This window comes from Babylonia areolata, chromosome 30, assembly GCF_041734735.1.
Source record: "Babylonia areolata isolate BAREFJ2019XMU chromosome 30, ASM4173473v1, whole genome shotgun sequence".
Taxonomy (NCBI): Eukaryota; Metazoa; Mollusca; class Gastropoda; order Neogastropoda; family Buccinidae; genus Babylonia; species Babylonia areolata.
The window spans coordinates 23,181,356-23,206,355 of record NC_134905.1 but is presented as its reverse complement, the minus strand read 5'-3'; the positions used below and the strand labels follow the sequence as shown (position 1 = coordinate 23,206,355).

The following is a 25,000-nucleotide window of genomic DNA, read 5'->3' as shown; positions in this document are numbered from 1 at the left end:
TACAGACCCAATTTTGCCTCATTGACAACGTGTGTTACCGTGACGGTGACGTCAAAAACGATGACGCAACAAAGAGCTGTAATACGTCAGCAAACTCCACACACTGGACTCATGATGATGCTGTCGATTCATCCAAGCAGTCACCTGGTAAGGCCGCCTGTGTGTTCATGCGGAAATGGAATAGCATAGAATACTTAAATGCCATGAACCATTTACCGTTTGTAATAGCTCAAAGAGCTCAGGGCGCTTTACATGAAAGAAAAAAAAAATAACATCACACGGTTTCCGGCAGGCTGTACAGGAAAGTGTGCATGTCGTTATCAGGTTTGTATGGGGTTTTGACGGTGGTTTTTCAGGCAGTTTTTCCATAATTTACTTACTCTGAGTGGATTGCAAAGGTCAAAATCACTGTTATTTATGTCATACTTCATTCCTCATTGATTGATTGATTGATGTGGATACTTATATAGCGCCTACCCTCGGTCAGAGACCAAGCTCTAAGCGCTTTACATACACGGGGACATTTGCACCACAGGCTGCCTACCTGGGTAGAGCCGACTGACGGCTGCCACTGGGCGCTCGTCATTCGTTTCCTGTGTCATTTAATCAGATTTCAGATGCACACACATACACACTCAGACAGACATGTAACATTTTACGTGTATGACCGTTTGTTTTTTTTAAATTTATTTATTTACCCCGCCATGTTGGCAACCATACTCCGTTTTCTCATTGCAATATACACGAAACATACCGTGTATATAGCTTCAGGAATTTAGGTTGCTTCAGTTGGACGTTCTTCTTCTTATTATTACTTTAAAAAAAATTATCATTTATTTATTTATTTATGTACGCTTATAGTTGACTTCATCAAGTTTTTGCGCCTTATACATATTATTATTATTAGTAGTAGTAGTTCTTCTTTTTATGTATTTATCTATTATTTATTCACCCCCCTTTTTTTTTCAAGGCCTGACTAAGCGCGTTGGGTTACGCTGCTGGTCAGGCATCTGCTTGGCAGATGTGGTGTAGCGTATATGGATTTGTCCGAACGCAGTGACCGCGGCCTCCTGAGCTACTGAAACTAAAACTTGGACGTTAATAGCTAATAATGATGATGATGATAACTGATGATGATGATGATAATAACAGTAGTAATGATAATAACTCTGTAGGCTTAACAGGACTGGCAGGTAGGCGAGGTGGGACAAAGCAATGTGAATCTCAAGGCAAATCCGCCCTGCATCTTTATTGGTCCTGAAGGAGGAAGGTGGCAGAATGGTTAAGACGCTCAGCTGCCAATACAGAGAGTCCGTGAGGGTGTGGGTTCGAATCCCGCTCTCGCCCTTTCTCCTAAGTTTGACTGGAAAATCAAACTGAGCGTCTAGTCTTTCGGATGAGACGAAAAACCGAGGTCCCGTGTGCAGCACGCACTTGGCGCACTGAAAAAGAACCCATGGCAACGAGAGTGTTGTCCTCTGGCGAAATTACGTAAAATGAAATCCACTTTCATAGGTACACAAATATGTAAGCATGCACTCAAGGCCTGACTAAGCGCGTTGGGTTATGCTGCTGGTCAGGCATCTGCTCAACAGATGTGGTGTAGCGTGTATGGATTTGTCCGAACGCAGTGACACCTCCTTGAGAAAGTGAAACTGAAACTGAAACTGGTCCTGAACGTGTGCAGTGATGGCCTAGAGGTAACGCGTCCGCATAGGAAGCGAGAGAACCTGAGCGCACTGGTTCGAATCACACCGGCAGCCGCCAGTATTTTTTCTACCCCCTCCACTATAGACCTTATCTGTTGTGATAAAAAGAGAAATACAAATACAATACAAATAATATAGTTCTGGTAACACGTAACAATGTTGTTATCGCCCCCCCGCCCCTCCGCACCCCCCCCCCCCCACCCCCCTTTAATATAGGACTATGGCCTTAATGAATAAATCATCTGAATCTCTCTCTCTCTCCATACCCCAACGCCCCACCACCACCCACCCAGTCCTCAGCAGCTCCCCGACTCTCAGCGGCATGGGGGACATGCTCATGTGCACGGTGGAGTCCCACACTCACGAGCCCAGCGCGCGCTTCGAGGTCACGTGGCTGGTGGATAAGCACGAGGTGGCGGGGCTGAGCTCGGTCCTCTCAGCCAATCAGAGGCACGCTTACACCACGCGTCAGGACCTGCCCCAAGGCGGAACGGTAGGTTGTTGTGTGGGGGTGTGTGGAGGTGTGTGGGTGGGCGTTGTGTTGTGGTGTGGTGGTGGTGGTGGTGGTGGTGTGTGTGTGTGTGTGTGGGTGGGTTGGTGGGTGTTGTGTTGTTTGAGTTGTGTTGTGATGTGGTGTGTGTGTGTGTGTGGTGTGGTGTCTGTTGTGTGTGTGTGGGGGGGGCGGAGGAGGGGGGAGGGGTTGGGGGGAGAGATAACTGACCTCTTCACACCCCATCCTCTCCTCCCCCTTGCCCGTACTCCCACCCCACACCCCCACCCTAACCCCCCTCTCACTCCACTTCCTGGCCTTCTGTTTCAGGTCATGTGCAAGGTCCGTGCCTACTATGACGGCGCTTCCGGCGATGACGTCAGCCCTTCCCTGCTGAGTAACTCCTGGTCTCTTCAGCCCTCAGACTCTATGGATGGATAGACACCCCCCCCCCCTCTCGCCCCCCTGCCCGCCACCCCCGCCCGCCCCACCCCTCTGGACCCCCAACACATACACACGGATGTTGTATCCTTCTTCTGCGCTCGTGGGCTGCAACTCCCACGTTCACTCGTATGTACACGAGCGGGCTTTTACGTGTATGACCGTTTTTATCCCACCATGTAGGCAGCCATACTCCGGTTTCTGGAGTGTGTATGCTGGGTGTGTTCTTGTTTCCATAACCCACTGAACGCTGACATGGATTACAGGATCTTTAACGTGCGAATTTGATCTTCTGCGTGCATATACACACGAAGGGGGTTCAGGCACTAAGTAGGTCTGCACATAATGTTGACCTGGGAGATCGAAAAAATCTCCACCCTTTACCCACCAGGTGCCGTCACTGAGATTCGAACCCGGGACCCTCAGATTGAAAGTCCAACGCTTTAACCATTCGGCTATTGTGCCTGTCAGATGTTGTATCCAATACAAGCCATATCCCCTCGTGAAGGGGTGGAATAAACAAACATTACAGAAGTGTAAATAAACAGCAAAATCAACAATTTGCCAGCGTTTCTCACTCACGATGAACAAGCATGCAGTCACTCAACTACACATTACATTACTTAATTCTAGATAGTATGAAAGTTTTGTACCTGTAAATAAGTAATTTGCCAGTTGCGTGATAATGCGTTCCTTTGTGGATGAATTAAACATGGGTAATTGATTTATCAAACGAGACTGGCATGGATGTTAAAGTTTAATCGGAGTGTTCCTTTGTGGATGAATTAATCATGGATAATTGACTTATCAAACGAGACTGGCATGGATGTTAAAGTCTAATCGGAGTGTTCCTTTGTGGATGAATTAATCATGGATAAAGGATGAATTAATCATGGATAATTGACTTATCAAACGAGACTGGCATGGATGTTAAAGTTTAATAGGAGTGTTCCTTTGTGGATGAATTAATCATGGATAAAGGATGAATTAATCATGGATAATTGACTTATCAAACGAGACTGGCATGGATGTTAAAGTCTAATCGGAGTGTTCCTTTGTGGATGAATTAATCATGGATAATTGACTTATCAAACGAGACTCGCATGGATGTTAAAGTCTAATCGGAGTGTTCCTTTGTGGATGAATTAATCATGGATAATTGACTTATCAAACGAGACTCGCATGGATGTTAAAGTCTAATCGGAGTGTTCCTTTGTGGATGAATTAATCATGGATAATTGACTTATCAAACGAGACTGGCATGGATGTTAAAGTTTAATCAGAGTGTTCTTTTGTGGATGAATTAATCATGGATAAAGGATGAATTAATCATGGATAATTGACTTATCAAACAAGACTGGCATGGATGTTAAAGTCTAATCGGAGTGTTCCTTTGTGGATGAATTAATCATGGATAATTGACTTATCAAACGAGACTGGCATGGATGTTAAAGTTTAATAGGAGTGTTCCTTTGTGGATGAATTAATCATGGATAAAGGATGAATTAATCATGGATAATTGACTTATCAAACAAGACTGGCATGGATGTTAAAGTTTAATCGGAGTGTTCCTTTGTGGATGAATTAATCATGGATAATTGACTTATCAAACGAGTTCTATCATGCGAGAGTGAAATTTGAACAGGCAGGGTTGTCTATAATAGTTCTGGATTTTTGGATATATATATATATATATATATATATATGTGTGTGTGTGTGTGTGTGTGTGTGTGAGGAACTAGACACAATATCACGATTGACTGTTACCCTTCTGTGTTTGCAACTCTTCAAGTAATAAAGTAATGTATGTATGTGTGTGTGTGTGTGTGTGTGTGTGTTTATGTGAGTGACTCTGTGTGTGTGTGTGTGTGTGTGTGTGTGTGTGCGCGCGCGTGCGTGCAATATATATATATATACATTGTCAGTGTGTGTCGAGGATATTTCATGTGTGTGTGCAATGTCAGGTCAGGTCTCTACCTGCCACAGGTACCATGTAACCCTGTGCTACCTGTCACATGCGGGCAGATGGAGCTCGACAGCCCGGGAAGGCAGTCCATCTAAGACAAGGAAAAGTCTGAAGTAAAACCCATGAAGTGCTAAGGAATGCAGGACAGTCTCGACATGCATTGACCCTGGGTCCATGGCCATGTCCCGACTTTCAGTAGCCGCGCCCCCGTGCCTCCGAGGAAGGTTTTTGAGCCAGAGGCTAGGACAAGGACAGTCTGATATAAAACCTACGACCTGAGGACCACACTGTCACCGTCCCAGCTTGCTAGGCTATGGCAGATGAACCACGGGTGTAAAGGGTGGGGCCAGTACTGCGCACACTGCACTCCACCTAAAAATTCCATTGCGCAGGCTTGAAGGACACGTCCACGTCCGCGCCACCAACTATTCCAAGCCCTGTAGCGATGGGAAAGGGGCGAAAACGGCAGGTGGAAGATGTCACTGGAAGCCGCAGTTCCAATCCTGCATGCAGGCGGTTCAGGATATTGGTCGCCTGATTGCACATGGGGGTAACAGCAAGTGTTGTGGAACACATGTTTGACTTGGTGGTGGTTGTGATAACATGTAGGAGTTGTGCTATGTGTCAGTGGTTTATTTTGTTCAGACAAAGTGGGAAAGCACATTGTAATGTGGATAATGAGTTGATTAACAAGGAGAGCACTGAGGGTCAGTGCTATGTTGTTGCACATTGCTGTTTACCAGAGATATGTTGGAAGTAATGATTTCCTTACATGTACTTGTGTCAGTGGGATACCTTGTGAAGACAAAGAGGAGATTTGTTTGATAATGGCAACACACAGTTAAATTGAATGATGGGTAACATGAGTTCAACACAGGGTTGTATTGGTCAGTGATATGTTTTGTGCACAGTATTGTATGTCACCGTTGGTGGCAGGTAAGCTTAATGAAGCTTGTTTTACCTCACACAGATCTATGTGTGAGAGGAGTGAATACTGTTGACATGTGATGAAAGGTGATGAGAACGTATAGGCCTTTCATGTCAGTGATGTCCAGGGTATTCTGAAATTGTTTCTGACCAGGGTTTTGATTTTGTGTTTGTGTTCCAGGTGTGCTGCTTTAGGCGTAGGGTGAACTTTTTACTGTGTGCTGCTTTAGGCGTAGGGTGAACTTTTTACTGTTTGTTGCTTTTGGCGTAGGGTGAACTTTTTACTGTGTGCTGCTTTAGGCGTAGGGTGAACTTTTTACTGTGTGCTGCTTTAGGCGTAGGGTGAACTTTTTACTGTGTGTTGCTTGATGTAGGGCTGTGTGTTGCTTCAAGTTGCTGTTGCAAAGTAGGGTGAACTGCTTAGTGTATGTACTGCTTATCTATGTTTATTGTAAAGTAAAAGTAAACACTCTATAAAAACCACTCCATGCGGCCCTGCTGTTGGTGTGAGGAGAGAGAGAGAAAGTGAGTATATGCAACATCAGTGATCCAGTATTCCTTTCTCTCTTGGAATCCAACCACACTTTCAGTTTTTACACACACACACACACACACACACACACACACACACACACACACACACACATATATATATATATATATATACACATAGTTTTCACACACACACACACACACACACACACACACACACATATATATATATATATATATATATATATGTGTGTGTGTGTGTGTGTGAAGTGATGGCCAAGAAGTAACACGTCCGCCTAGGAAGCGAGAGAATCTTGAGCGCACTGGTTCGAATCACGGCTCAGCCGCCGATATTTTCTCCCCCTCCACTAGACCTTAAGTGCTGGTCTGGACGCTAGTCATTCGGATGAGGCGATAAACCGAGGTCTCGTGTACAGCATGCACTTGGCGCACGTAAAAGAACCCACGGCAACAAAACGGTTGTTCCTGGCAAAATTCTGTAGAAAAATCCATTTCGATAGGAAAAACAAATAAAACTGCACGCAGAAAAAAAGGAGGATGGGTGGGGTTGGGGGTGGGGGTGGGGGGGGTGGGGGGTGGCGCTGTAGTGTAGCGACGCGCTCTCCCTGGGGAGAAGAGCAGCCCGAATTTCACACAGAGAAATCTGTTGTGATAAAAAAAGAAATACAAATACAAATACACAAATATAATATGAGTGGCCCAGGGCTTGACATCGCGCCCTTCCCGCAGGGAGGGAAGATAGCAGAACAGCAGGGCTTTGACGCGCACAGAAATCTGTGTGCTGTGTGTTGTTGTTACGCAATAAAGGTAACGTCAACACTACAATACGTTACGATACAATCCATGCAGGCTGACAGTCACTATTCGATACGAACTTTCCGCAGCGTTCCCTCGTTGCTTCTGTGACGACCTGGGGGCTGGCCTGGGGGGTGGGGGGGTCGGGGGGCTGGGGTGGGGGGGTGTGGGGGTGGTGGGAGGGTTTGTTAGGCCCCCAAGGCCTAGCAGATTTTTATTATAGCACACACGACGCGACACGACATGACATGACATGACACGCGACAAAGTAATAACCATGGCCTTCGGTTGGAAACACGTGCGTGTGTGTTGTGTTGTGTGTGTGTGTGTGTGTGTGTGTGTGTGTGTGTGCGTGCGAGCGCATGCGCGCGCACACATACACACACACACACATCAATATCCACATCAATGTTGGCATCAGTTTTCATATCAATGTTGACATGACATCAGCATTCATAATTATCAGTTCTTTAACTTTGTGTTTTCTGGAATGAATAAACAATGGTTGTAGTATATGCCGGACAACAAGGAATCAATGACTGGCTCCCTTCCAGTAAATACATAACCGAGCAAGCGAACAAAACAACGCACAATACAGCGACCAATACAAAGAAAAATGCAGCGCAAGAAATCAAAAACAAACGGAAAAAGACAGAAAGAAAACAACAACAACAAAAACAACCTCCCCCCACCCCTTCCCCTACACCCCCGAAAAACAACAACAACAACAACAACAACAAACCCCAGCAACAACCAAACCAAACCAGATTAGTTAAACACTCAGGCAGGCAATACTTGCAACCAGCCAGGCGGCCCATCACCAACCATAGAAAACCTCATCAACATAGATAATAATAATGATGATGATGATGATGATGATGATAATGATGATGATGATGATAATAATAATGATAATAATAATAATGATGATGATGATGATAATAATGATAATGATAATAATAATGATGATGATGATGATAATGATAATGATAATGATAATAATAATAATAATGATGATGATGATGGTGGTGGTGATAATAATAATAATAATAATGATGATGATGATGATGATAATGATGATGATAAGAATAATAACAGTGGTGATAATGATAATAATGATAATAATAGTAACAATGATAATAGTAATAATAATAATAATACAACGACAGCAACAACAACAGCAACTACTACTACTACTATTACTACTACTACTACTATAACAATTTCGTGGCAGACAGACATGAACGTCCTCTATCTACGACAGAATCTGGTATAGCCCTGAGCCATGTCAGACGATCTGTATCGCAACAAGTCACTATCACCACAATGGACACATTCCAAATGTTGCCTCTCCCCAAATTAATAACTGTCCCGCGTATAAAAAGGACGTATTTATCTCTTTGTCGCCGTTCTCTCCTCATAGCTTAGCTCGCGACGGTCCCGACAACGGGAAAGCCTTTGCAAAAAAACAACAACCCAAAAAAAACAACAAAAAACCAACCAACAAACAAAAAAACACACAAAAAAACACAACCAAAACAACCCAGCTGAAGCCAAACAATGAAATAACACACACACACACACACACAAAAACACACAAAAACAGCTACAAAAAAGGCTTTCAAGTTACAAAAATTTCACAGGGATAACTGCGGCATAAAAAATAAATAATAAAAACTTGTGAAAACTCCAGTAGCCAACAAAAACTTTGCTGCTGATACATCATGCTCGTGATGAAGAAAGCTTTATCATTAAACGTGACATGCTGTGTCATCTTAGCCACGATTTTCGCTCACAAATTCCACACCGCCCGTAGCAGCAGCAGCAGAAGCAGAAAATCCGGAAGTCAGTTTCCAGTCAGGAAAAGATAACTCACACACCAAAGCGGTAACACTAACAAAACGGAAGTCCAACCAAAATCAAAGACACGCGCATCTTCAAACGCAGGCGGAAACGGAAGTTGACGACGGATACGACGACGTCGTAGAACACTCTGGTCGGAAACGCTGGACCTCCAACACAAATAATGCACAAGCTTATATTCGTGAGATTCAGAGAATCCGCGCAGTCGCTGTCAAATGCTACGAACGGATTGGATGGAACGTGAACGCACTTCCCAAGTACACCGTTGCTCCTCCACCAAAAGCTCCCAACATTCCGTGGTGGCTGTTTTTGGGTGGTGACGACAGAAGGAGGAGGAGGAGGAGGAGGGGGAGGGGGAGGGAGAAGCGGTTTTTCCGTCAGAGTTACAGGCATGATCTGACAAGACTTCGCGCTGTCTACACTGAGTTGAAAGTCAAGCTTGTCAACTGTACTAAGGTTAGAGGGGTGTGTGTGTGTGTGAGAAACAATGCTTGTTTTTGTTGTTGTTGTTGTTGTTGTTGTACTCTTCTGTTCTGTTCACTGGTTTGTGGTCGTTCGTCTATCTGGCTTTGCCACTTTCTGTCTTTGTCAGTCTCTCTCTGTCTCTGTCTGTCTGTCTCTCTCCCTCCCTCCTTTCTCTCTCTCTCCCCCCCCACTCTCTCTCCCCCCCTCCATCCCCCCTCTCTCTCCCTCCTCTCTCTCCCCCCTCTCTCTCCCCTCTCCTCTCTCTCTCTCTCTTTGTGTGTGTGTGTGAGAGAGAGAGATTTGATAATTCTGCTTGGGTATCATTTCATGTCGTGTGATGGTACTACATTCTATGACATCTCTCTCTCCGTTTCTCTCTGTCTCTCACTGTCTCTGTCTCTCTCACTGTCTCTCTGTCTGTCTCTGTCTGTCTGTCTGTCTCCCTCCCTCCTCTCTCTCTCTCTCTCTCTCTCTCTCTCTCTCGTGATGATGGATTTAAATAGATTTATAAGATATGCTCTCACAGGATTTCGTTTTTGTACTTCTGCCTCAGCTGTGCATCGTCTTCGTGATAAGAAATGTACTGTAAATAATACACTGAAATGTCCCATGTGTATGAATACAACTGATGATGAAGTCCATTTCGTATTTGGTTGTCCTGCTTTTGAGGACTTAAGACACCAGTTCATACATCGTAAATATGATAGAAATCTTTCTGATTGTCGACTTCATCTTCTCTTGGCTTCTAGAAATCAACACACAGTTCGGAATCTTGCTATTTACCTAAACTAATTATAGAAATTGCTGTATCTTGAATACATACATGTATGTTTATGTGTGCATAATGTGTACCTATGGTTGTGAGTATTTGTACATTGGTTCATGTGCAGGTACTTGAGTTTAGGTGTATACTTATATATGTTTGCATATATACAGTGTGTGTGTGTGTGTGTGTGTGTGTGTGTGTGTGTGTGTGTGTGTGTGTGTGTGTGTGTACGTATGTCGATTTTTGTTTTTTGTTGTTGTTGCAGTTTCCTCATGACGTGAGTGTGTGTGCATATGGGAGATAAGATTTGTATATATTTATATGTTGCCATTTCTTTTTTGTTGCAAAATATGATGTACTTATTATAGTTCACAACCCCTTCAGATCGGGCTTTGGCCCAACTGAATAACATTCTGAAATCTGAAAATTGAAAAAAACTCTCTCTCTCTCTCTCTCTCTCTCTCTCTCTCTCTTTGTGTGTGTGTGTGAAAGATTTGATAATTCTGCTTGGATATTATTTCATGTCGTGTGATGGTACTACATTCTATGACATCTCTCTCTCTCTCTCTCTCTCTGTGTCTCTCTCACTGTCTCTCTGTCTCTGTCTCTCTCTGTATGTGTGTGTGTGTGTGTGTGTGTGTGTGTGTGTGTGTGTGTGTGTCTGTCTGTCTGTCTGTCTCTCGCTCTGTGTGTGTGTGTCTCTCTCTCTCTGTGTCTCTGTCTCTATGGCAATCTGTTTTATTCTATAGTGTTCTATTTTATTGAACTGTGTTGCATTGATCTGGTATGGTATTGTACAGTATGGTATTGCATTGTGTTTGAACTATGATAGTCAGTCGTGTCCGACTATGACCATCAGAACAGCAGAGGAGGCAACTGCTGTCCCGACTATCTGGGCTAGACTTTGATTATAGTGGAGAGTGTCTTGCCCAAGTTACATCCCCACTCTCTCGGCCAAGAGGGTTTTAGGACAGTCGGAGTTGGGGATGGTTCCTGGGTATTGTATTGCATTGAATGGTATTGTATTGTATTATATTTACTGTTTGTCTCAAACAGATTTCTCTGTATGAAATTCGGGCTGCTCTCCCCACTCAGGGAGAGCGCGTCGCTACACTGACAGCGCCACCCATTTATCATCTTATTATTTATTCTGCCTGCGATTTTTTTTTTGTTTTCCTATCGAAGTGGATTTCTCTACAGAATTTTGCCAGGGTCAACACTTTTTGTTGCCGTGTGGTTCTTTTACGTGCGCAAAGTGCATGCTGCACACGGGAGCACGGTTTATCGTCTCACCCACTGCTGTCCCCCCCCCCCCCCCCCTCCCCCCCCCCCCCCACCCCGGAGTGATGGCCTAGAGGTAACGCGTCCGCCTAGGAAGCAAGAGAATCTGAGTGCGCTGGTTCGAATCGCGGCTCAGCCGCCGATATTTTCTCCCTCTCCACTAGACCTTGAGTGGTGGTCTGGACGCTTAGTCATTCGGATGAGACGATAAACCGAGGTCCCGTGTGCTAGCATGCACTTAGCGCAACTAAAAGAACCCACGGCAAACAAAAGGGATGTTCCTGGCAAAATTCTGTAGAAAAATCCACTTCGATAGGAAAAAACAAATAAAACTGCACGTAGGAAAAAAAAGAAAAAAAAAAGAAGGATGGCGCTGTAGGTGTAGCGATGCGTTCTCCCTGGGGAGAGCAGCCCGAATTTCACACAGAGAGAAATCTGTTGTGCCAATTAGAAAGAGTGATACAATACCCCCCCCCCCCCCCCCCTGCCACACACACACATACAAACCGTCCTCCTGCCCAATGTTACAGATGGAGAAAGCCATCAACCTGGTGATGGTACCCATCAAGGAACAAGCCGCCTTGCTTCAGCGCTGTGTCGACCTCAGCAAGAAGGTGACCGGATCCCGCCCGATGATTGGCCCTGATGCCTGGAAACAGGTCAGTCTCTCTGTCTCTGTCTCTTTCTGTCTCTCTCTGTGTCCCTCTCTCTCTGTGTCTCTCTCTGTGTCTGTGTCTCTGTGTCTCTGTGTCCGTCTGTTTCTGTTTCTGTCTGTCTGCTTGTCTGTCTGTATCTCTCTCTCCCTCCCTCCCTCTCTCTCTCTTCTGTCTATGTCTCCATGTGTCCGTCTGTCTCTGTTTTTGTCTGTCTGCTTGTCTGTCTGTATCTCTCCCTCCCTCTCTCTCTCTTTCTCTGACTCTCTGTGTGTCTATCTGTGTCTCTGTCTGTCTCTGTGTCCATGTGTCCGTCTGTCTCTGTTTCTGTCTGTTTGTTTGTCTGTCTGTATCTCTTTCTCCCTCCCTCCATCTCTCTCTCTCTCTCTCTCTCTCTGTCTGTCTTTGTGTCCATGTGGCCGTCTGCCTCTGTTTCTGTCTGTCTGCTTGTCTGTCTGTCTGTCTCTCTCGGTCTCTCTGTCTCTGTTTCTCTCTTTGTGTCTCTGTTTGTCTCTCTCTATCCCTGTGTCTGTCTCTGTCTGGCATTCTGTCATTCTGTCTGTCGATCTGTCTCTCGGTCTCTCTGTTTGTTTGTCTGTCTGTCTGTACGTCAGTCTGTCAATCTATCTTCTACCTACCAACCTACCTCTTCCCCCCTCCCCTCACGCACAGTTACAGACACACAAACACACATAAACACACAGACACACAGACACAGACACACACACACACAATCATGCACCTGTTAATGCGCGTGAACACACACACTCACACTCACACGCACAGACACACACCACAGACACAGACACACAGACACACATACACACACAGACACAGACACACACACACACACACACACACACACAAGCATGCACCTGTTAATACGCGCAAACAAACACACACACACACACACACAGACACACACACACACACACACACACACACACACACACACACACACACACACACACAACGACTCTGACGATGACGATGACGATGACGAAGAAGACGACGACCCTGACGATGCTGACCGTACTGTACGCCTTGCAGGCGAAAGGGATGACCTTGGAGCAGCTGCTGTACCTGCTCAAGCTCTACATGGTCGAGGTCGCCACCTGCTTCGCCAAGATCGGTCGCCTTCCCAACGGCGACCTCACAACCACAACCACCACCACCACCACCTCCTCCACCACCACCACAACAACCCCTACCACCACCACCACTCCCACAACCACCACCACCACCACACCGCCACCAACCACCACGACGACTACTACCACCACCACCACCACTACTCCGATGCCAACGACAACGCCAGGTATTTTCACGACTACCACCACGCCCATTCCAACTACGACGATCTGTTGAGATCTGGGTGGAGTGTATGGAAAGTTAGAAGAAGAAAAAATAACAAGAACAGGATTTCTGTTTATGACTGCGAATCTTGCTTCTGTGTTTTCGTAAAAACAAAAACAAAAAAAAAAAAAACAAAAACAAACCCCAAACATCATAATGTATACACACACAGCTGGTTGTTTTGCTATTTGACTTTTCAGAAATGTTTAACATCCACCCCCGAAAACGGAGTATGGCTGACTACATGGCCGGGTAAAAACGGTCATACCCGTAAAAGTCCCACTCATGTACACACGAGTGAACGTAGGAGTTGCAGCCCACGAACGCAGAAGAAGAAGAAGTTTAGCACCAGAAGTTGAAAATGTAGCCCGCTTTACAGAAATGTTTAACATCAGAAGTTGAAAATTGTAGCCCACCTTACAGAAATGTTTAACATCAGAGGTTGAAAATGTAACACACTTTACAGAAACGTTGAACACCAGAAGTTAAAAAAATGTAGCCCCCTTTACAGAAATGTTTAACACCAGTTGAAAATGTAGCCTAAAGGTGAAAATTTAAGTGCATTATGTTATGAATAATGCAAACATACAATTTACACAAGCCGTTGATTCAGTATGTCCAGGGGAAGTTTTATTTGGTTCATTTTGTTTAAGTGCCGTTGAAGTATACGTTCACTCTTAAGAGACATGTCACTGATGTAATCAAGCAGTGGGTTTTTACCGTACTCGAGATTAAGTTTCAGTACAACTTTGCCGTTACAACAAGCCATTGATTCAGTCTATAGGTGAGTTATCAGTGTGTTCTGAAGTTAGATTTTTTTTTGTAGTGCAAACGAACTTAAAACAAGAGAGGCAAGGCCTTCAAGACTCACTTGTGATAAATTAAGTCCCCTAGCATTAATTACAGAGTATTTTCCCTTTTTTTTTAACTATCTGCACCAAAACGTTTGCAAAATAAATAAAAATTCCATGCTTAGCAAAAGAAGTTCCTGTTTGAACAAAAAATGATAATAATGACTCCTCTTGTTGTTGTGTCAGAATAAGAGGTCAAAGTGCCAAGTTTAGAGAATGCAAAAAATATAAATATAACAGTAATTGCAGTTTGCATACAATTAGGCTTCATTTTTTATTTTTTTGTGCCCATCCCAGAGGTGCAATATTGTTGTAAACAAGATGACTGGAAAGAACTGAATTTTTCCTATTTTTATGCCTAATTTGGTGTCAAATGACAAAGTATTTGCAGAGAAAATGTCAATGTTAAAGTTCACCACGGACACACAGACACACAGACATACACACAGAGAGACAACCGAACACCGGGTTAAAACATAGACTCACTTTGTTTACACAAGTGAGTCAAAAAGACAGAGATTTTATAAAGTAGCTTCGAGCAGCTTCTTCACTGAAATATTACAGGAAAATAAAACCAGAGAAAACACACACAAATCATCCCTAATTTAAAAATCTATCTAAAAAATTGTAGGTATGATACTATTGTTATCGATATCCCATAGAATCTAAGGGGAAATTGATGTATTAGAATACGTACAATGTTCATGGGATCTGTATAATCAATAAGAGGTTTAGAATAAATGTTATTTTCTGTTCCTGTCCATGATAGATTCTGAGAATTGTGTAGCTTTGTATGTTGATTAGAACAGGGGGAAGAAATCTTGTGCTACTATTTGTACTACTGGAAAATGTTAATAAAATGTGTGGCAGGGTTTGAATAAAGTCGGTTTTCACTTTTAAAAGGCATAGATAGATAGGCAGTCACACACACACGCACACACACACACACACACACACGTTCCCTCCCATCCCCCACACACGCCCATATTCTCTCCCTCTCCACCCCTTCTCTTCATCATCATTTACCTCCCTTCCTTTCTATCTCGAACCCATCTCTGCCCGCGGACCAAATACTGTAATCTTTGATATTAGAAATAAAGGGAAAAAGTTATTTGTTTCAAACTGTTCTTTTTTGAAGTTAGCTACTTATGTGTTGAATAGTCCAGTTGGTTGTTTATTGTAGGTCCCCACATGAACCTCTTTTCAAATAATAATCTACAGGAGTAGTGCATACAATGTTTTGATTATTGATTATTTTTTTTTGTCCTAATCCCGCTTCCCCTACAGGGCAGTATGTGTCTGGCCATTATGTGTGTTACCATGAACCGCACTGAGGTGACACCACAGCACAACTGGTTTTTGTATTTGTATTTCTTGTTATCACAACAGATTTCTCTTTGTGAAATTCCGGCTGCTCTCCCCAGGGAGAGCGCGTCGCTACACTACAGCGCCACCCCTCCACCCCACACCCCCTTTTTTTCCTGCCTACAGTTTTATTTGTTTTTCCTTTCGCAGTGGATTTGCCTACAGAATTTTGCCAGGTACAACCCTTTTTGTTGCCGTGGGTTCTTTTACGTGCGCTAAGTACATGCTGTACACAGGGACCTCGGTTTATCGTCTCATCCGAATGACTAGCGTCCAGACCACCACTCAAGGTCTAGTGGAAGGGGAGAAAATATCGGCGGCTGAGCCGTGATTCGAACCAGCGCGCTCAGATTCTCTCGCTTCCTAGGCGAACGCGTTACCTCTAGGCCGTTACTCCACTTTGCGTGCGTGTCTGTGTATTTATTTACATTTATTTGCTTGTTTATTCCTTCATTGTTGTTGTCTTATTTTTTATTTTATTTTATAGATTTATGTGCTTATTTATTTTGAATGATTTATTCATTAATTTGATGACTTATCCATTTATTAGTTTATGTATCCCTTTACGTTTTTTCCCCTCAAGACTTGACTGAGCGGGTTGGCTTATGCTGCTGGTCAGGCATCTGCTTAGTAGATAGGTTTGCAACGTACACAGACTTTGTCCGAACTCTGTGATGCCTCCTTAAGTAACTGAACTGAACAGAAATGAAATAAACTGGTTTGGCTTTTGATCCATATGATAATGATTATATGGATAATGATACAGGGACGATGTAGCAACATCTACCAGGCGTTGCACTTCTGATCCGGGGTTCACCAGTGATCAGGGTTTGAACCCACGGTTTGACGGGCGCAGCAGCCGACTGGTTAACTTAAAGCGTTCGACTTTCAGTCTGAGGGTCCCGGGTTCGAATCTCGGTAACGGCGCCTGGTGGGTAAAGGGTGGAGATTTTTTTTCCGAACTCCCAGGTCAACGTGCAGACCTGTTTAGTTAGTGCCTGAACACCCTTCGTGTGTATACGCACGCAGAAGATCAAACACGCAAGTTAATGACCCTTTAATCCATGTCAGCATTCGGTGGGTTAAGGAAACAAGAACATACCCAGCATGCACCCCCCCGAAAACGGAGGATGGCTACCATAATGGCGGGGTAAAATAATGATACACGTAAAAGCCCACCCGTGTACATACGAGTGAACGTGGGAGTTGCAGCCCATGAACGAAGAAGATATAGCGTTAGCAGCTGTAGCGGTGATGCTGAAAATACGGGAATGTGATTTGTTCAGTCAGGAAGCCAAGGAAATCTTCACAATGTAGCGTTGTTTCGTGCTAAGTTTTGCCTTGGCTGTGTCATTAAAGAAGAAGAAGTAAAAACCGCTCATGTTTTCGTGTTTTTATTGTGTAATTTTATATCATTTTGGGTGTGGTTGTGGTTGTGGGTGTGGGTGTGGGTTGTGGATGTGGTTGTGTATGTGTAGGGGTGTGTGGGTGTGGGTGTGTGGATGTGGGTGTGGGTATGTGTGTGTGGGTATGTGTGTGGGTGTGGGTGTGGCTTGTGGGCGTGGGTATATGTGTGTGTGTGTGTGTGGGTATGGATGTCGGTATGGGTGTGTGTGTGGGTGTGTATGTGTGGGTATGTGTGTGGGTGTGGGTATGGGTTGTGGGTGTGAGTGTGGGTATGAGTGTAGGTGTGGGAATGGGAGTGGAGCAATTCATCTTCCAAACAACCACACAACCCCCCCAAAAAAAAAACAAAAAAAAACAAAACAAAAAAAAAACCAACAAAAAACAAACAAAACAAAACAGACAACAACAAAACATACCAACAACAACAAAAACAAAACAAAACAAAACAAAAAAACAAAAACCCAAATCAAAACCAACGGGCAAAAGCACACTAACTGACAAAAGATAATCAGAAGCTTTTAATCAGGGTTCGGACTCTGTAATTAGTAAACGTAATGCAAAGCACTAATCAAGGGGGAAAGAATCGCTTAATTACTAATACACAGTCACCAATACACAACTCTTTAACTCTGAATCGACGTAATACGTAAATAAACAAACTGAAATATCTGTATAGAAGAAGAAGAAGAAGAAGAAGAAATATATGTATCAGGAAAATCGCTTGCAAAACTGTTTCACCACGTGCAGGTATCATATATTTCGATATTTCAACATCTCAACAATAAACAAAGAGAGAGAGAGAGAGAGAGAGAGAGAGAGAGAGAGAGAGAAACTGGAACTGGAATTATTTATTGTCATTGCCAAGAAAGGTCTTTTGACAAGGGGGCAACAACATAAATTCATGTATTTTAGCTTCAAAACAACAACAACAACAACAAAAAACTATATATTTTTTCTCTGAACCCTTCAGTCAGTTTAAACCAAGAAAATATGCAATACTTGGAAACACTTAAGGGAGAGAGAGAGAGAGAGAGAGAGAGAGAGAGAGAGAGAGAGAGAGAGAGCGCTTTGAAATGAAGTACAATTTTCGACACGTTCCAACTAATAACAGCAAAAGCTTTTGCATTATTATCATCATCATTAACGACGACAACAACAATATGAACGTTAGCAAACCAACAAGAAAGATACCTTCATTTAATGACGATCATCATTAAGTCGTCATAACTATGATCATAATTATCACCACAACGTTTTCATTATCCCTACTCGTTTATAATAAAATAATTCACGCCTATGGCACCATATGCATTGCATCAGGATATGATATAACCATTACATATAACACATATAAAATTAACATTTATTTTGCAATATTCCAAAAAAAAACAAAAAAAAAAAAGCGACAAAAATAGATGTTATATTTATGCACATGTGCAAAAGTAAAAGTAACAAAAAAAAAAAAAAAAAAAAAAAAAAAAGTACTCAGACGCACACACACGTATATACACAGACACACGCACGCACACACACACACACACACACACATTCAATACACAAACACACACATTCAACACACGCACACACACACACACGCACACTCAATTCCCAAACACACATGAACATATAAACATTCAATGCATATGCACACACGCGCGTTCGCACGCACGCACACACACGCACGCATATAAACGCTCGTATACGCACAGAGGAGAAAGTGAAAGAAGCACACACACAGACAGACAGACAAACAACCCGACAGACAAACTGTATAAAAATCATTCTCAAGAATTGTCAGCATAACTCACTCAGTACGGCCAGTCCTCTCTTCTCCTCTACACAGACCCCTCGGATGTCCAGTGGGTGTCTGAATGACCCAACCTTTAGCTTCCGTCGTCAGAATTGTGGTATTCTTTGTCAACATTCACCTCTTCAGTATAAGACCCTTCCGCTTGTAATATTTTGATGGTTGTAATTGGGGTGAAACGCTGTTAACGTCGTCTCTTTCGCCGTTCCTATGGAGAGAGATAACCTTCAAAATATATAGTGACTAGTTGTATAGAAATCAAGAAACTGAAGTGAAAGCAAAAGAAGATTGATGCTCAGTACAGTTCAGTACAGTTCAGTTCAGTTCAGGTCAGGTACTCAAGGAGGCGTCACTGCGTTCGGATAAATCCATATACGCTACACCACATCTGCTAAGCAGATGCCTGACCAGCAGCATAACCCAACGCGCTTTAGGAAAAAAAAAAAGAAAGAATGCACAATGGATACATCATTAAATCAGTGTATAAATGAATACACAAATAAATACATAAATAAATAGATAGATAAATAAATGAATAAATAAATAAATAAACAAACACACGGACAACATAAAAAAAGAAGAAGAGATAAACAGACTACTATAATGATAATGAATAAATAACAAATAAGCAAATAAATGTAAACTGACATACAGGCACGCATGCACACACACTTACTCACACTTACATGTACACACGCGCGCACACACACACACACACGCGCGCACGCTCGCACGCCAGATTATGCAGCAAACATGCAGTTTCACAGACATGGAAGCACAAACAAAAGCGCCCAGATCCAACACTACACATTAAAAAAAATACACGAGCCCCCGACATGATGGACACACAAGACATTGATGCCAAGTACGTAACCAAGCGTACGCGCCTGCACGCACGCACAGACGCACATAAACACCAACACATACGTGCGATTGCACAAACATACGCAAGGACTCGCACGCACGCACGCACGCACGCACGGACACACACACACACACACACACTGAATAATGATGGGACATTGGTGGGAGAGAGAGAGAGGGAGACAGACAGACAGACAGACAGAGAGACAGAGAGAGAAACAGAGCGAGAGAGAGACAGACAGACAGAGTGAAACAGACAGACAGACAGACAGAGAGAGAGAGAGAGAGAGAGAGACAGAGACAGAGACAGAGAGAGGGAGACACAGCGAGAGCCAGAGAGAGAGAGACAGAGAGAGACAGAGGGAGAGAGTGTGTGGACAAAGAATGTGAATGGCGTAGCAACAGCAATGGTGGTCACTGGTGGAAGCAGCAAAAGAGAGATGGCTGTTGCTGGCATCTGTTGTTGATGCGATAGATGATGATGATGATGATGACATCTGTTGTTGATGCGATAGATGATGATGATGATGATGACATCTGTTGTTGATGCAACAGAGGATGATGATGATGACGACACATATGTTGTTGATGCAACAGAGGATGATGATGATGACGACACATATGTTGTTGATGCAACAGAGGATGATGATGATGACGACACATATGTTGTTGATGCAACAGAGCATGATAATGATGACGCGTCTGATGTTGATGCAACAGATGATGAAGATGACACGTCTGTCGTTGATGCAACAGATGATGATGATGACACATGTGTTGTTGATGCAACAGAGCATGATAATGATGACGCGTCTGATGTTGATGCAACAGATGATGAAGATGACACGTCTGTCGTTGATGCAACAGATGAAGATGATGACACATGTGTTGTTGATGCAGCAGAGCATGATAATGATGACGCGTCTGATGTTGATGCAACAGATGACGATGACGACACGTCTGTTGTTGATGCAGCGGATGATGATGATGATGATGATGAGGAGGAGGAGGAGGAGGAGGAGGAAGAGGTGGACACATCTGTTGTTGATGCAACAGGACGATAATGACATCACTCACATCATCCCATATCTATGTCGTTAGGGCAGCAGTGATGGAGACTGACACTGCAGACAGACGATTCAGCTTCCGTGGTTGATGATGGTGCAACTGACGGGAAAAAAAACCCCACAACAACAACAGCTGTCACGCTTGTTGCAAGTGCTACGCTGCATGCCGTGGGTGTCACAGACGATGTGGTGTCCGTCACTGGTGCTGCTGTGACTCACGATGTCGTGTCCGTCGATGCCGGTGCAGCGGAAGATGAAGACATCACTGACGATGCGATGATCGTCGTCGGCGTGACAGACGAACGGCCGGACACCAAGACTGACGGAACAGACGCAAGGACGGTTGTCTCTTCAGTCGGTGACGCTGCTACACCGGGTGTGTACATCACTGACGATGCCACGTTGGTAGTTGAAGCGACAGAAGAAGAACCGACTGCTGTTACGTCTGTTTTTGACGCAAGTGTTGGCGTTGGCGTTACAAGGTATGTCGTTCGTGTGACAGCAGATGCGGAGATGACAGAAGATGGTGCTGACTCATTCGAAGATGGGAGGTTAGGCTGTAGTCTTCAGTCGGCGGGGATGATGCTGTCGGCAATACAGGCGAAGCAGGACCTGTTGGGGTGGGTGGTGGTAGAGACGATGTGAGTATCGTTGACGAGCTCCTACCTGTTGCTGTTGGGATAGACGGGTGGACAGTCACTGTGTGCGACGCCGAGGTAGGAGCGGTGGATGTGGGTGATATTTCTGACACGTACCCCGCTGCTGATTCTGTCGACGCAGAGACTGACGCAACGTCCGTTGCCGATGGAGGGGTGGGGGAGGTGGTGGGTGCCATGACTTCTGACGTTGTAACGTTTGCTGTCGGTTCTGTGGCGGCGGTGGTGGTGGACATGGAGATTTCTGTTGATGACGCTGGTGATGGTGGAAGAGATGGCGTAGGCATTACTGGTGACGCTGCATCTGTTGTCATTGAAACAGACAGTGTAGACATTACTGGTGACGTTCCATCTGTTGTCAGCGAAACAGACGGTGTAGACATTACTGGTGACGTTCCATCTGTTGTCAGCGAAACAGACGGTGTAGGCATTACTGGTGACGCTGCATCTGTTGTCATTGAAACAGACGGTGTAGACATTACTGGTGACGCTGCATCTGTTGTCAGTGAAACAGACGGTGTAGACATTACTGGTGACGCTGCATCTGTTGTCATTGAAACAGACAGTGTAGACATTACTGGTGACGCTGCATCTGCTGTCATTGAAACAGACAGTGTAGACATTACTGGTGACGTTCCATCTGTTGTCATTGAAACAGACAGTGTAGACATTACTGGTGACGCTGCATCTGTTGTCATTGAAACAGACGGTGTAGGCATTACTGGTGACGCTGCATCTGTTGTCAGCGAAACAGACGGTGTAGACATTACTGGTGACGCTGCATCTGTTGTCAGTGAAACAGACGGTGTAGACATTACTGGTGACGTTCCATCTGTTGTCAGCGAAACAGACGGTGTAGACATTACTGGTGACGCTGCATCTGTTGTCAGCGAAACAGACGGCGTAGGCATTACTGGTGAGGCTGCATCTGTTGTCAGCGAAACAGACGGCGTAGGCATTACTGGTGACTCTCCATCTGTTGTCAGCGAAACAGACGGCGTAGGCATTACTGGTGACTCTCCATCTGTTGTCAGCGAAACAGACGGTGTAGACATTACTGGTGACGCTGCATCTGTTGTCAGCGAAACAGACGGTGTAGACATTACTGGTGACTCTCCATCTGTTGTCAGCGAAACAGACGGTGTAGGCATTACTGGTGAGGCTGCATCTGTTGTCAGTGAAGCATCTGTTGTCAGTGAAACAGACGGTGTAGACACAACTGGTGATGCAATGTCTGACACCGATGAAGGTGTTGATGAAGCAATGCCCGCTGTGACATCAACAGACGAAGATGACGTCAGTGACGAAGAAACGTGTGCCGAGGGTGTGACCATGGACGTCATTATCCCTGACTGCGAAACATGTCCGCTCGAAGCAGCTGAAAGCTGAACTGTCGCTGCGTCAGATCTTCCCGCAACAGATGACGCAGCTACCACCCAAGACCCAAGCCCCGTCGGTGACGTCACCGATGACACGGCAGACACAACTGACGAAACCGCGTCTGCTGTTGGAGTAACGGCAGAGCTAGCTAACGCTGACGCGACGGCCGTGCCTGATGCAGCAGGCGTTGCTACTGATACGCTTGCAGCGGGTGTGGCGACGGTCGCGGAAAATTGTGACGACGCGACAACATCCGTCGTTGATGATGCAGGACGGAAAGCAGCAGTTGCGAAGTCCGTTGCTGTCGGTGCAATGACAGCCGTGGAAGTTTCAGAAACACGTGAAGTCAGAGTCCCGGCTGTGGCGCTTGTGAGGGCATCAGTCTGTTTCGTCGTACTCTGCCGCTCTGGTGAGGAGCTCTGCAGCGAGGAAGAACCCGGAAGTGAACTGCTGAGCACAGGGACACCAGACACGGCCGACGCGGTGGGAGTCGGCGAAATTGTTGAAGACACATCAGAAGACCCTCCAGAAGACGTCAACAACGCTGAGGACATCATCACCACTACGTTTGTTGTGCTAGGCATCAACGGGGAAGACGCAGAACTCAGGTAAGACGATGCAACAACAGCAGTAGCAGCAGTAGCAGTAGCAGAAGGCGAAGAATCTGGAGCAACAGTACCGGAAGAAGAAACCGAATTTGTACCAACGCCGCCAGGAGCAAAACTGGTTGGACCAAGAGAGGGAACACCGGAAGAACTAGTTACCAGACTAGTCGCACCAGGAGTGGAGACACCGGAAGAGCTAGACACCAGACTAGTACCAGCAGGGGACGCTGTGGATGAGCTAGAGATCAAACTAGTTGCACCAGGAGTGGAGACACCGGAAGAACGAGTCACCAGACTAGTCGCACCAACAACTAAGGAAACACTAGAAGAAGAAGCAGGAACAACACCAACACCAGAACTGCCGGCAGTGCTGAGAGTTCCAGAATCGCCAGCAGCAGAAGAAGAAGGAGAAGGAGAAGAAGTAGCGTCAGAAGAGCCACCAGACTCAGAACCGCTGGACTTGTCCACAGGGAGGACAGCAGAGGAAGCTGGAGAAACAGAGACCGTCCGACAGTCCGAGGCCCCCAAAGAAGCCTCAACAGGCACGGCAGGACAGTCCAGCGTGGGAATGATGCTGAGGAGGGGCCCCAGCCTCCCGCTCTCCTTCAGCCTGCCCTTCAGGTAACTGAGCACCCGCTTGACGAAGTCCGCGAACTGGGCCGACTGCTGGGTCCCCGGTCTGTGCTTTGGGCGGAGGATGTAGATGACGTCGATGCTGCCTTTCCTGGGGGTGGACACATTAAAAAAATAATAAAATAAAATAAACAATAAAATAAAAACGTGGGGTGGGTGAGAGCAGTGTGAGAGAGAGAAAGAACGAACGAACATTTTTTTTAATTGAGGAAAAAAAGAAGAAGAGAGGAATAAGCACAAATGGCTTGTTTTCATCCTGCCCTCCTGAAAAGGGAAAATAAGTATACTCAATACAAAGGCATAACATTATATGAATAATTTTCAAACTGTCACCAAAATGAAAAAAATGAAAAAAAAAAAAGTAAAAGAAAAAAGATGAACAACATACGTACATGCACAAATAATTCCTAGATCAGGAAAGAAAGAAGAGAGAGAGAGAGAGGGGGGGGGGTGGAGGAGGGGGGGGAGGGAGGGAGAGAGAGAGAGGGGGGTGGAGGAGGGAGGGAGGGAGGGAGAGAGAGAGAGAGGGGGGGAGGAGAGAGGGAGGGAGAGAGAGGGAGAGAGAGGGAGAGAGGGAGAGGGAGAGAGGGAGAGAGAGGGAGGGAGAGAGAGAGAGGGAGAGAGAGAGAGAGAGAGAGAGGACAAGACAAGACGAGACAAATGGTTTACTGACTAAAGCATTTGCTCATATCAGGGAGGGGGGTGAATCAAAAGCACCAAAACCTAAAAAATGTTCTTCCACTTTATAGAAGACAGTAGAGAGAGAGAGAGAGAGAGAGAGAGAGAGGGGGGGGGGACAAGAAAAGACAAGACAAGACAAAATAATGGTCTACTGACAAAAGCATTTGCTCATATCAGAGGAGGGAGGGGGTGAATCAAAAGCACCAAAACCTGAAATGTTCTTCCACTTTATAGAAGACAGTAGAGAGTGAATTAGAGAGAGAGAGAGAGAGAACAAGACAAGACGAGACAAGACAAATGGTTTACTGACTAAAGCATTTGCTCATATCAGAGGGGGTGGGGGTGGAGGGGGGGGGGGCGGCGGCGGGAGAGGAATCAAAAGCACCAAAACCTGAAAAATGATCTTCCACTTTATAGAAGACAGTAGAGAGAGAATGAGTGAGTGAGTGAGTGAGTGAG

General features: G+C 44.9%; 3 protein-coding genes across 4 annotated transcripts in view; 1 reads left to right on the top strand and 2 right to left on the bottom strand.

The window, feature by feature from the left end:
* Nucleotides 1–9,069: 9,069 nt before the first annotated feature.
* LOC143275424 (uncharacterized) lies at nucleotides 9,070–16,813 on the top strand. Its single transcript, XM_076579506.1, has 3 exons — nucleotides 9,070–9,160; nucleotides 11,747–11,875; nucleotides 12,920–16,813. The coding sequence occupies exons 2-3, from the start codon at nucleotides 11,747–11,749 to the stop codon at nucleotides 13,235–13,237; spliced, it is 447 nt and encodes a 148-aa protein (XP_076435621.1). The 5' UTR covers nucleotides 9,070–9,160; the 3' UTR covers nucleotides 13,238–16,813.
* A 557-nt stretch (nucleotides 16,814–17,370) lies between these two features.
* On the bottom strand, nucleotides 17,371–20,582 carry LOC143275490 (uncharacterized; the record flags this gene model as incomplete). The annotated part of the gene is made up of 1 exon (XM_076579640.1): nucleotides 17,371–20,582. A coding segment is annotated over one exon (1,245 nt), but the record flags the coding sequence as incomplete, so codon positions are not given.
* The window catches only part of LOC143275580 (uncharacterized), a 26,584-nt gene continuing 22,028 nt past the window's right edge, over nucleotides 20,445–25,000 (bottom strand). For both annotated transcript variants that reach the window (XM_076579784.1, XM_076579783.1), the window contains exon 7: nucleotides 20,445–23,951. In XM_076579784.1, coding sequence (XP_076435899.1) covers nucleotides 21,062–23,951 — 2,890 coding nt within the window. In that variant the 3' untranslated portion in view covers nucleotides 20,445–21,061. The remainder of the gene's footprint in view (nucleotides 23,952–25,000) is intronic.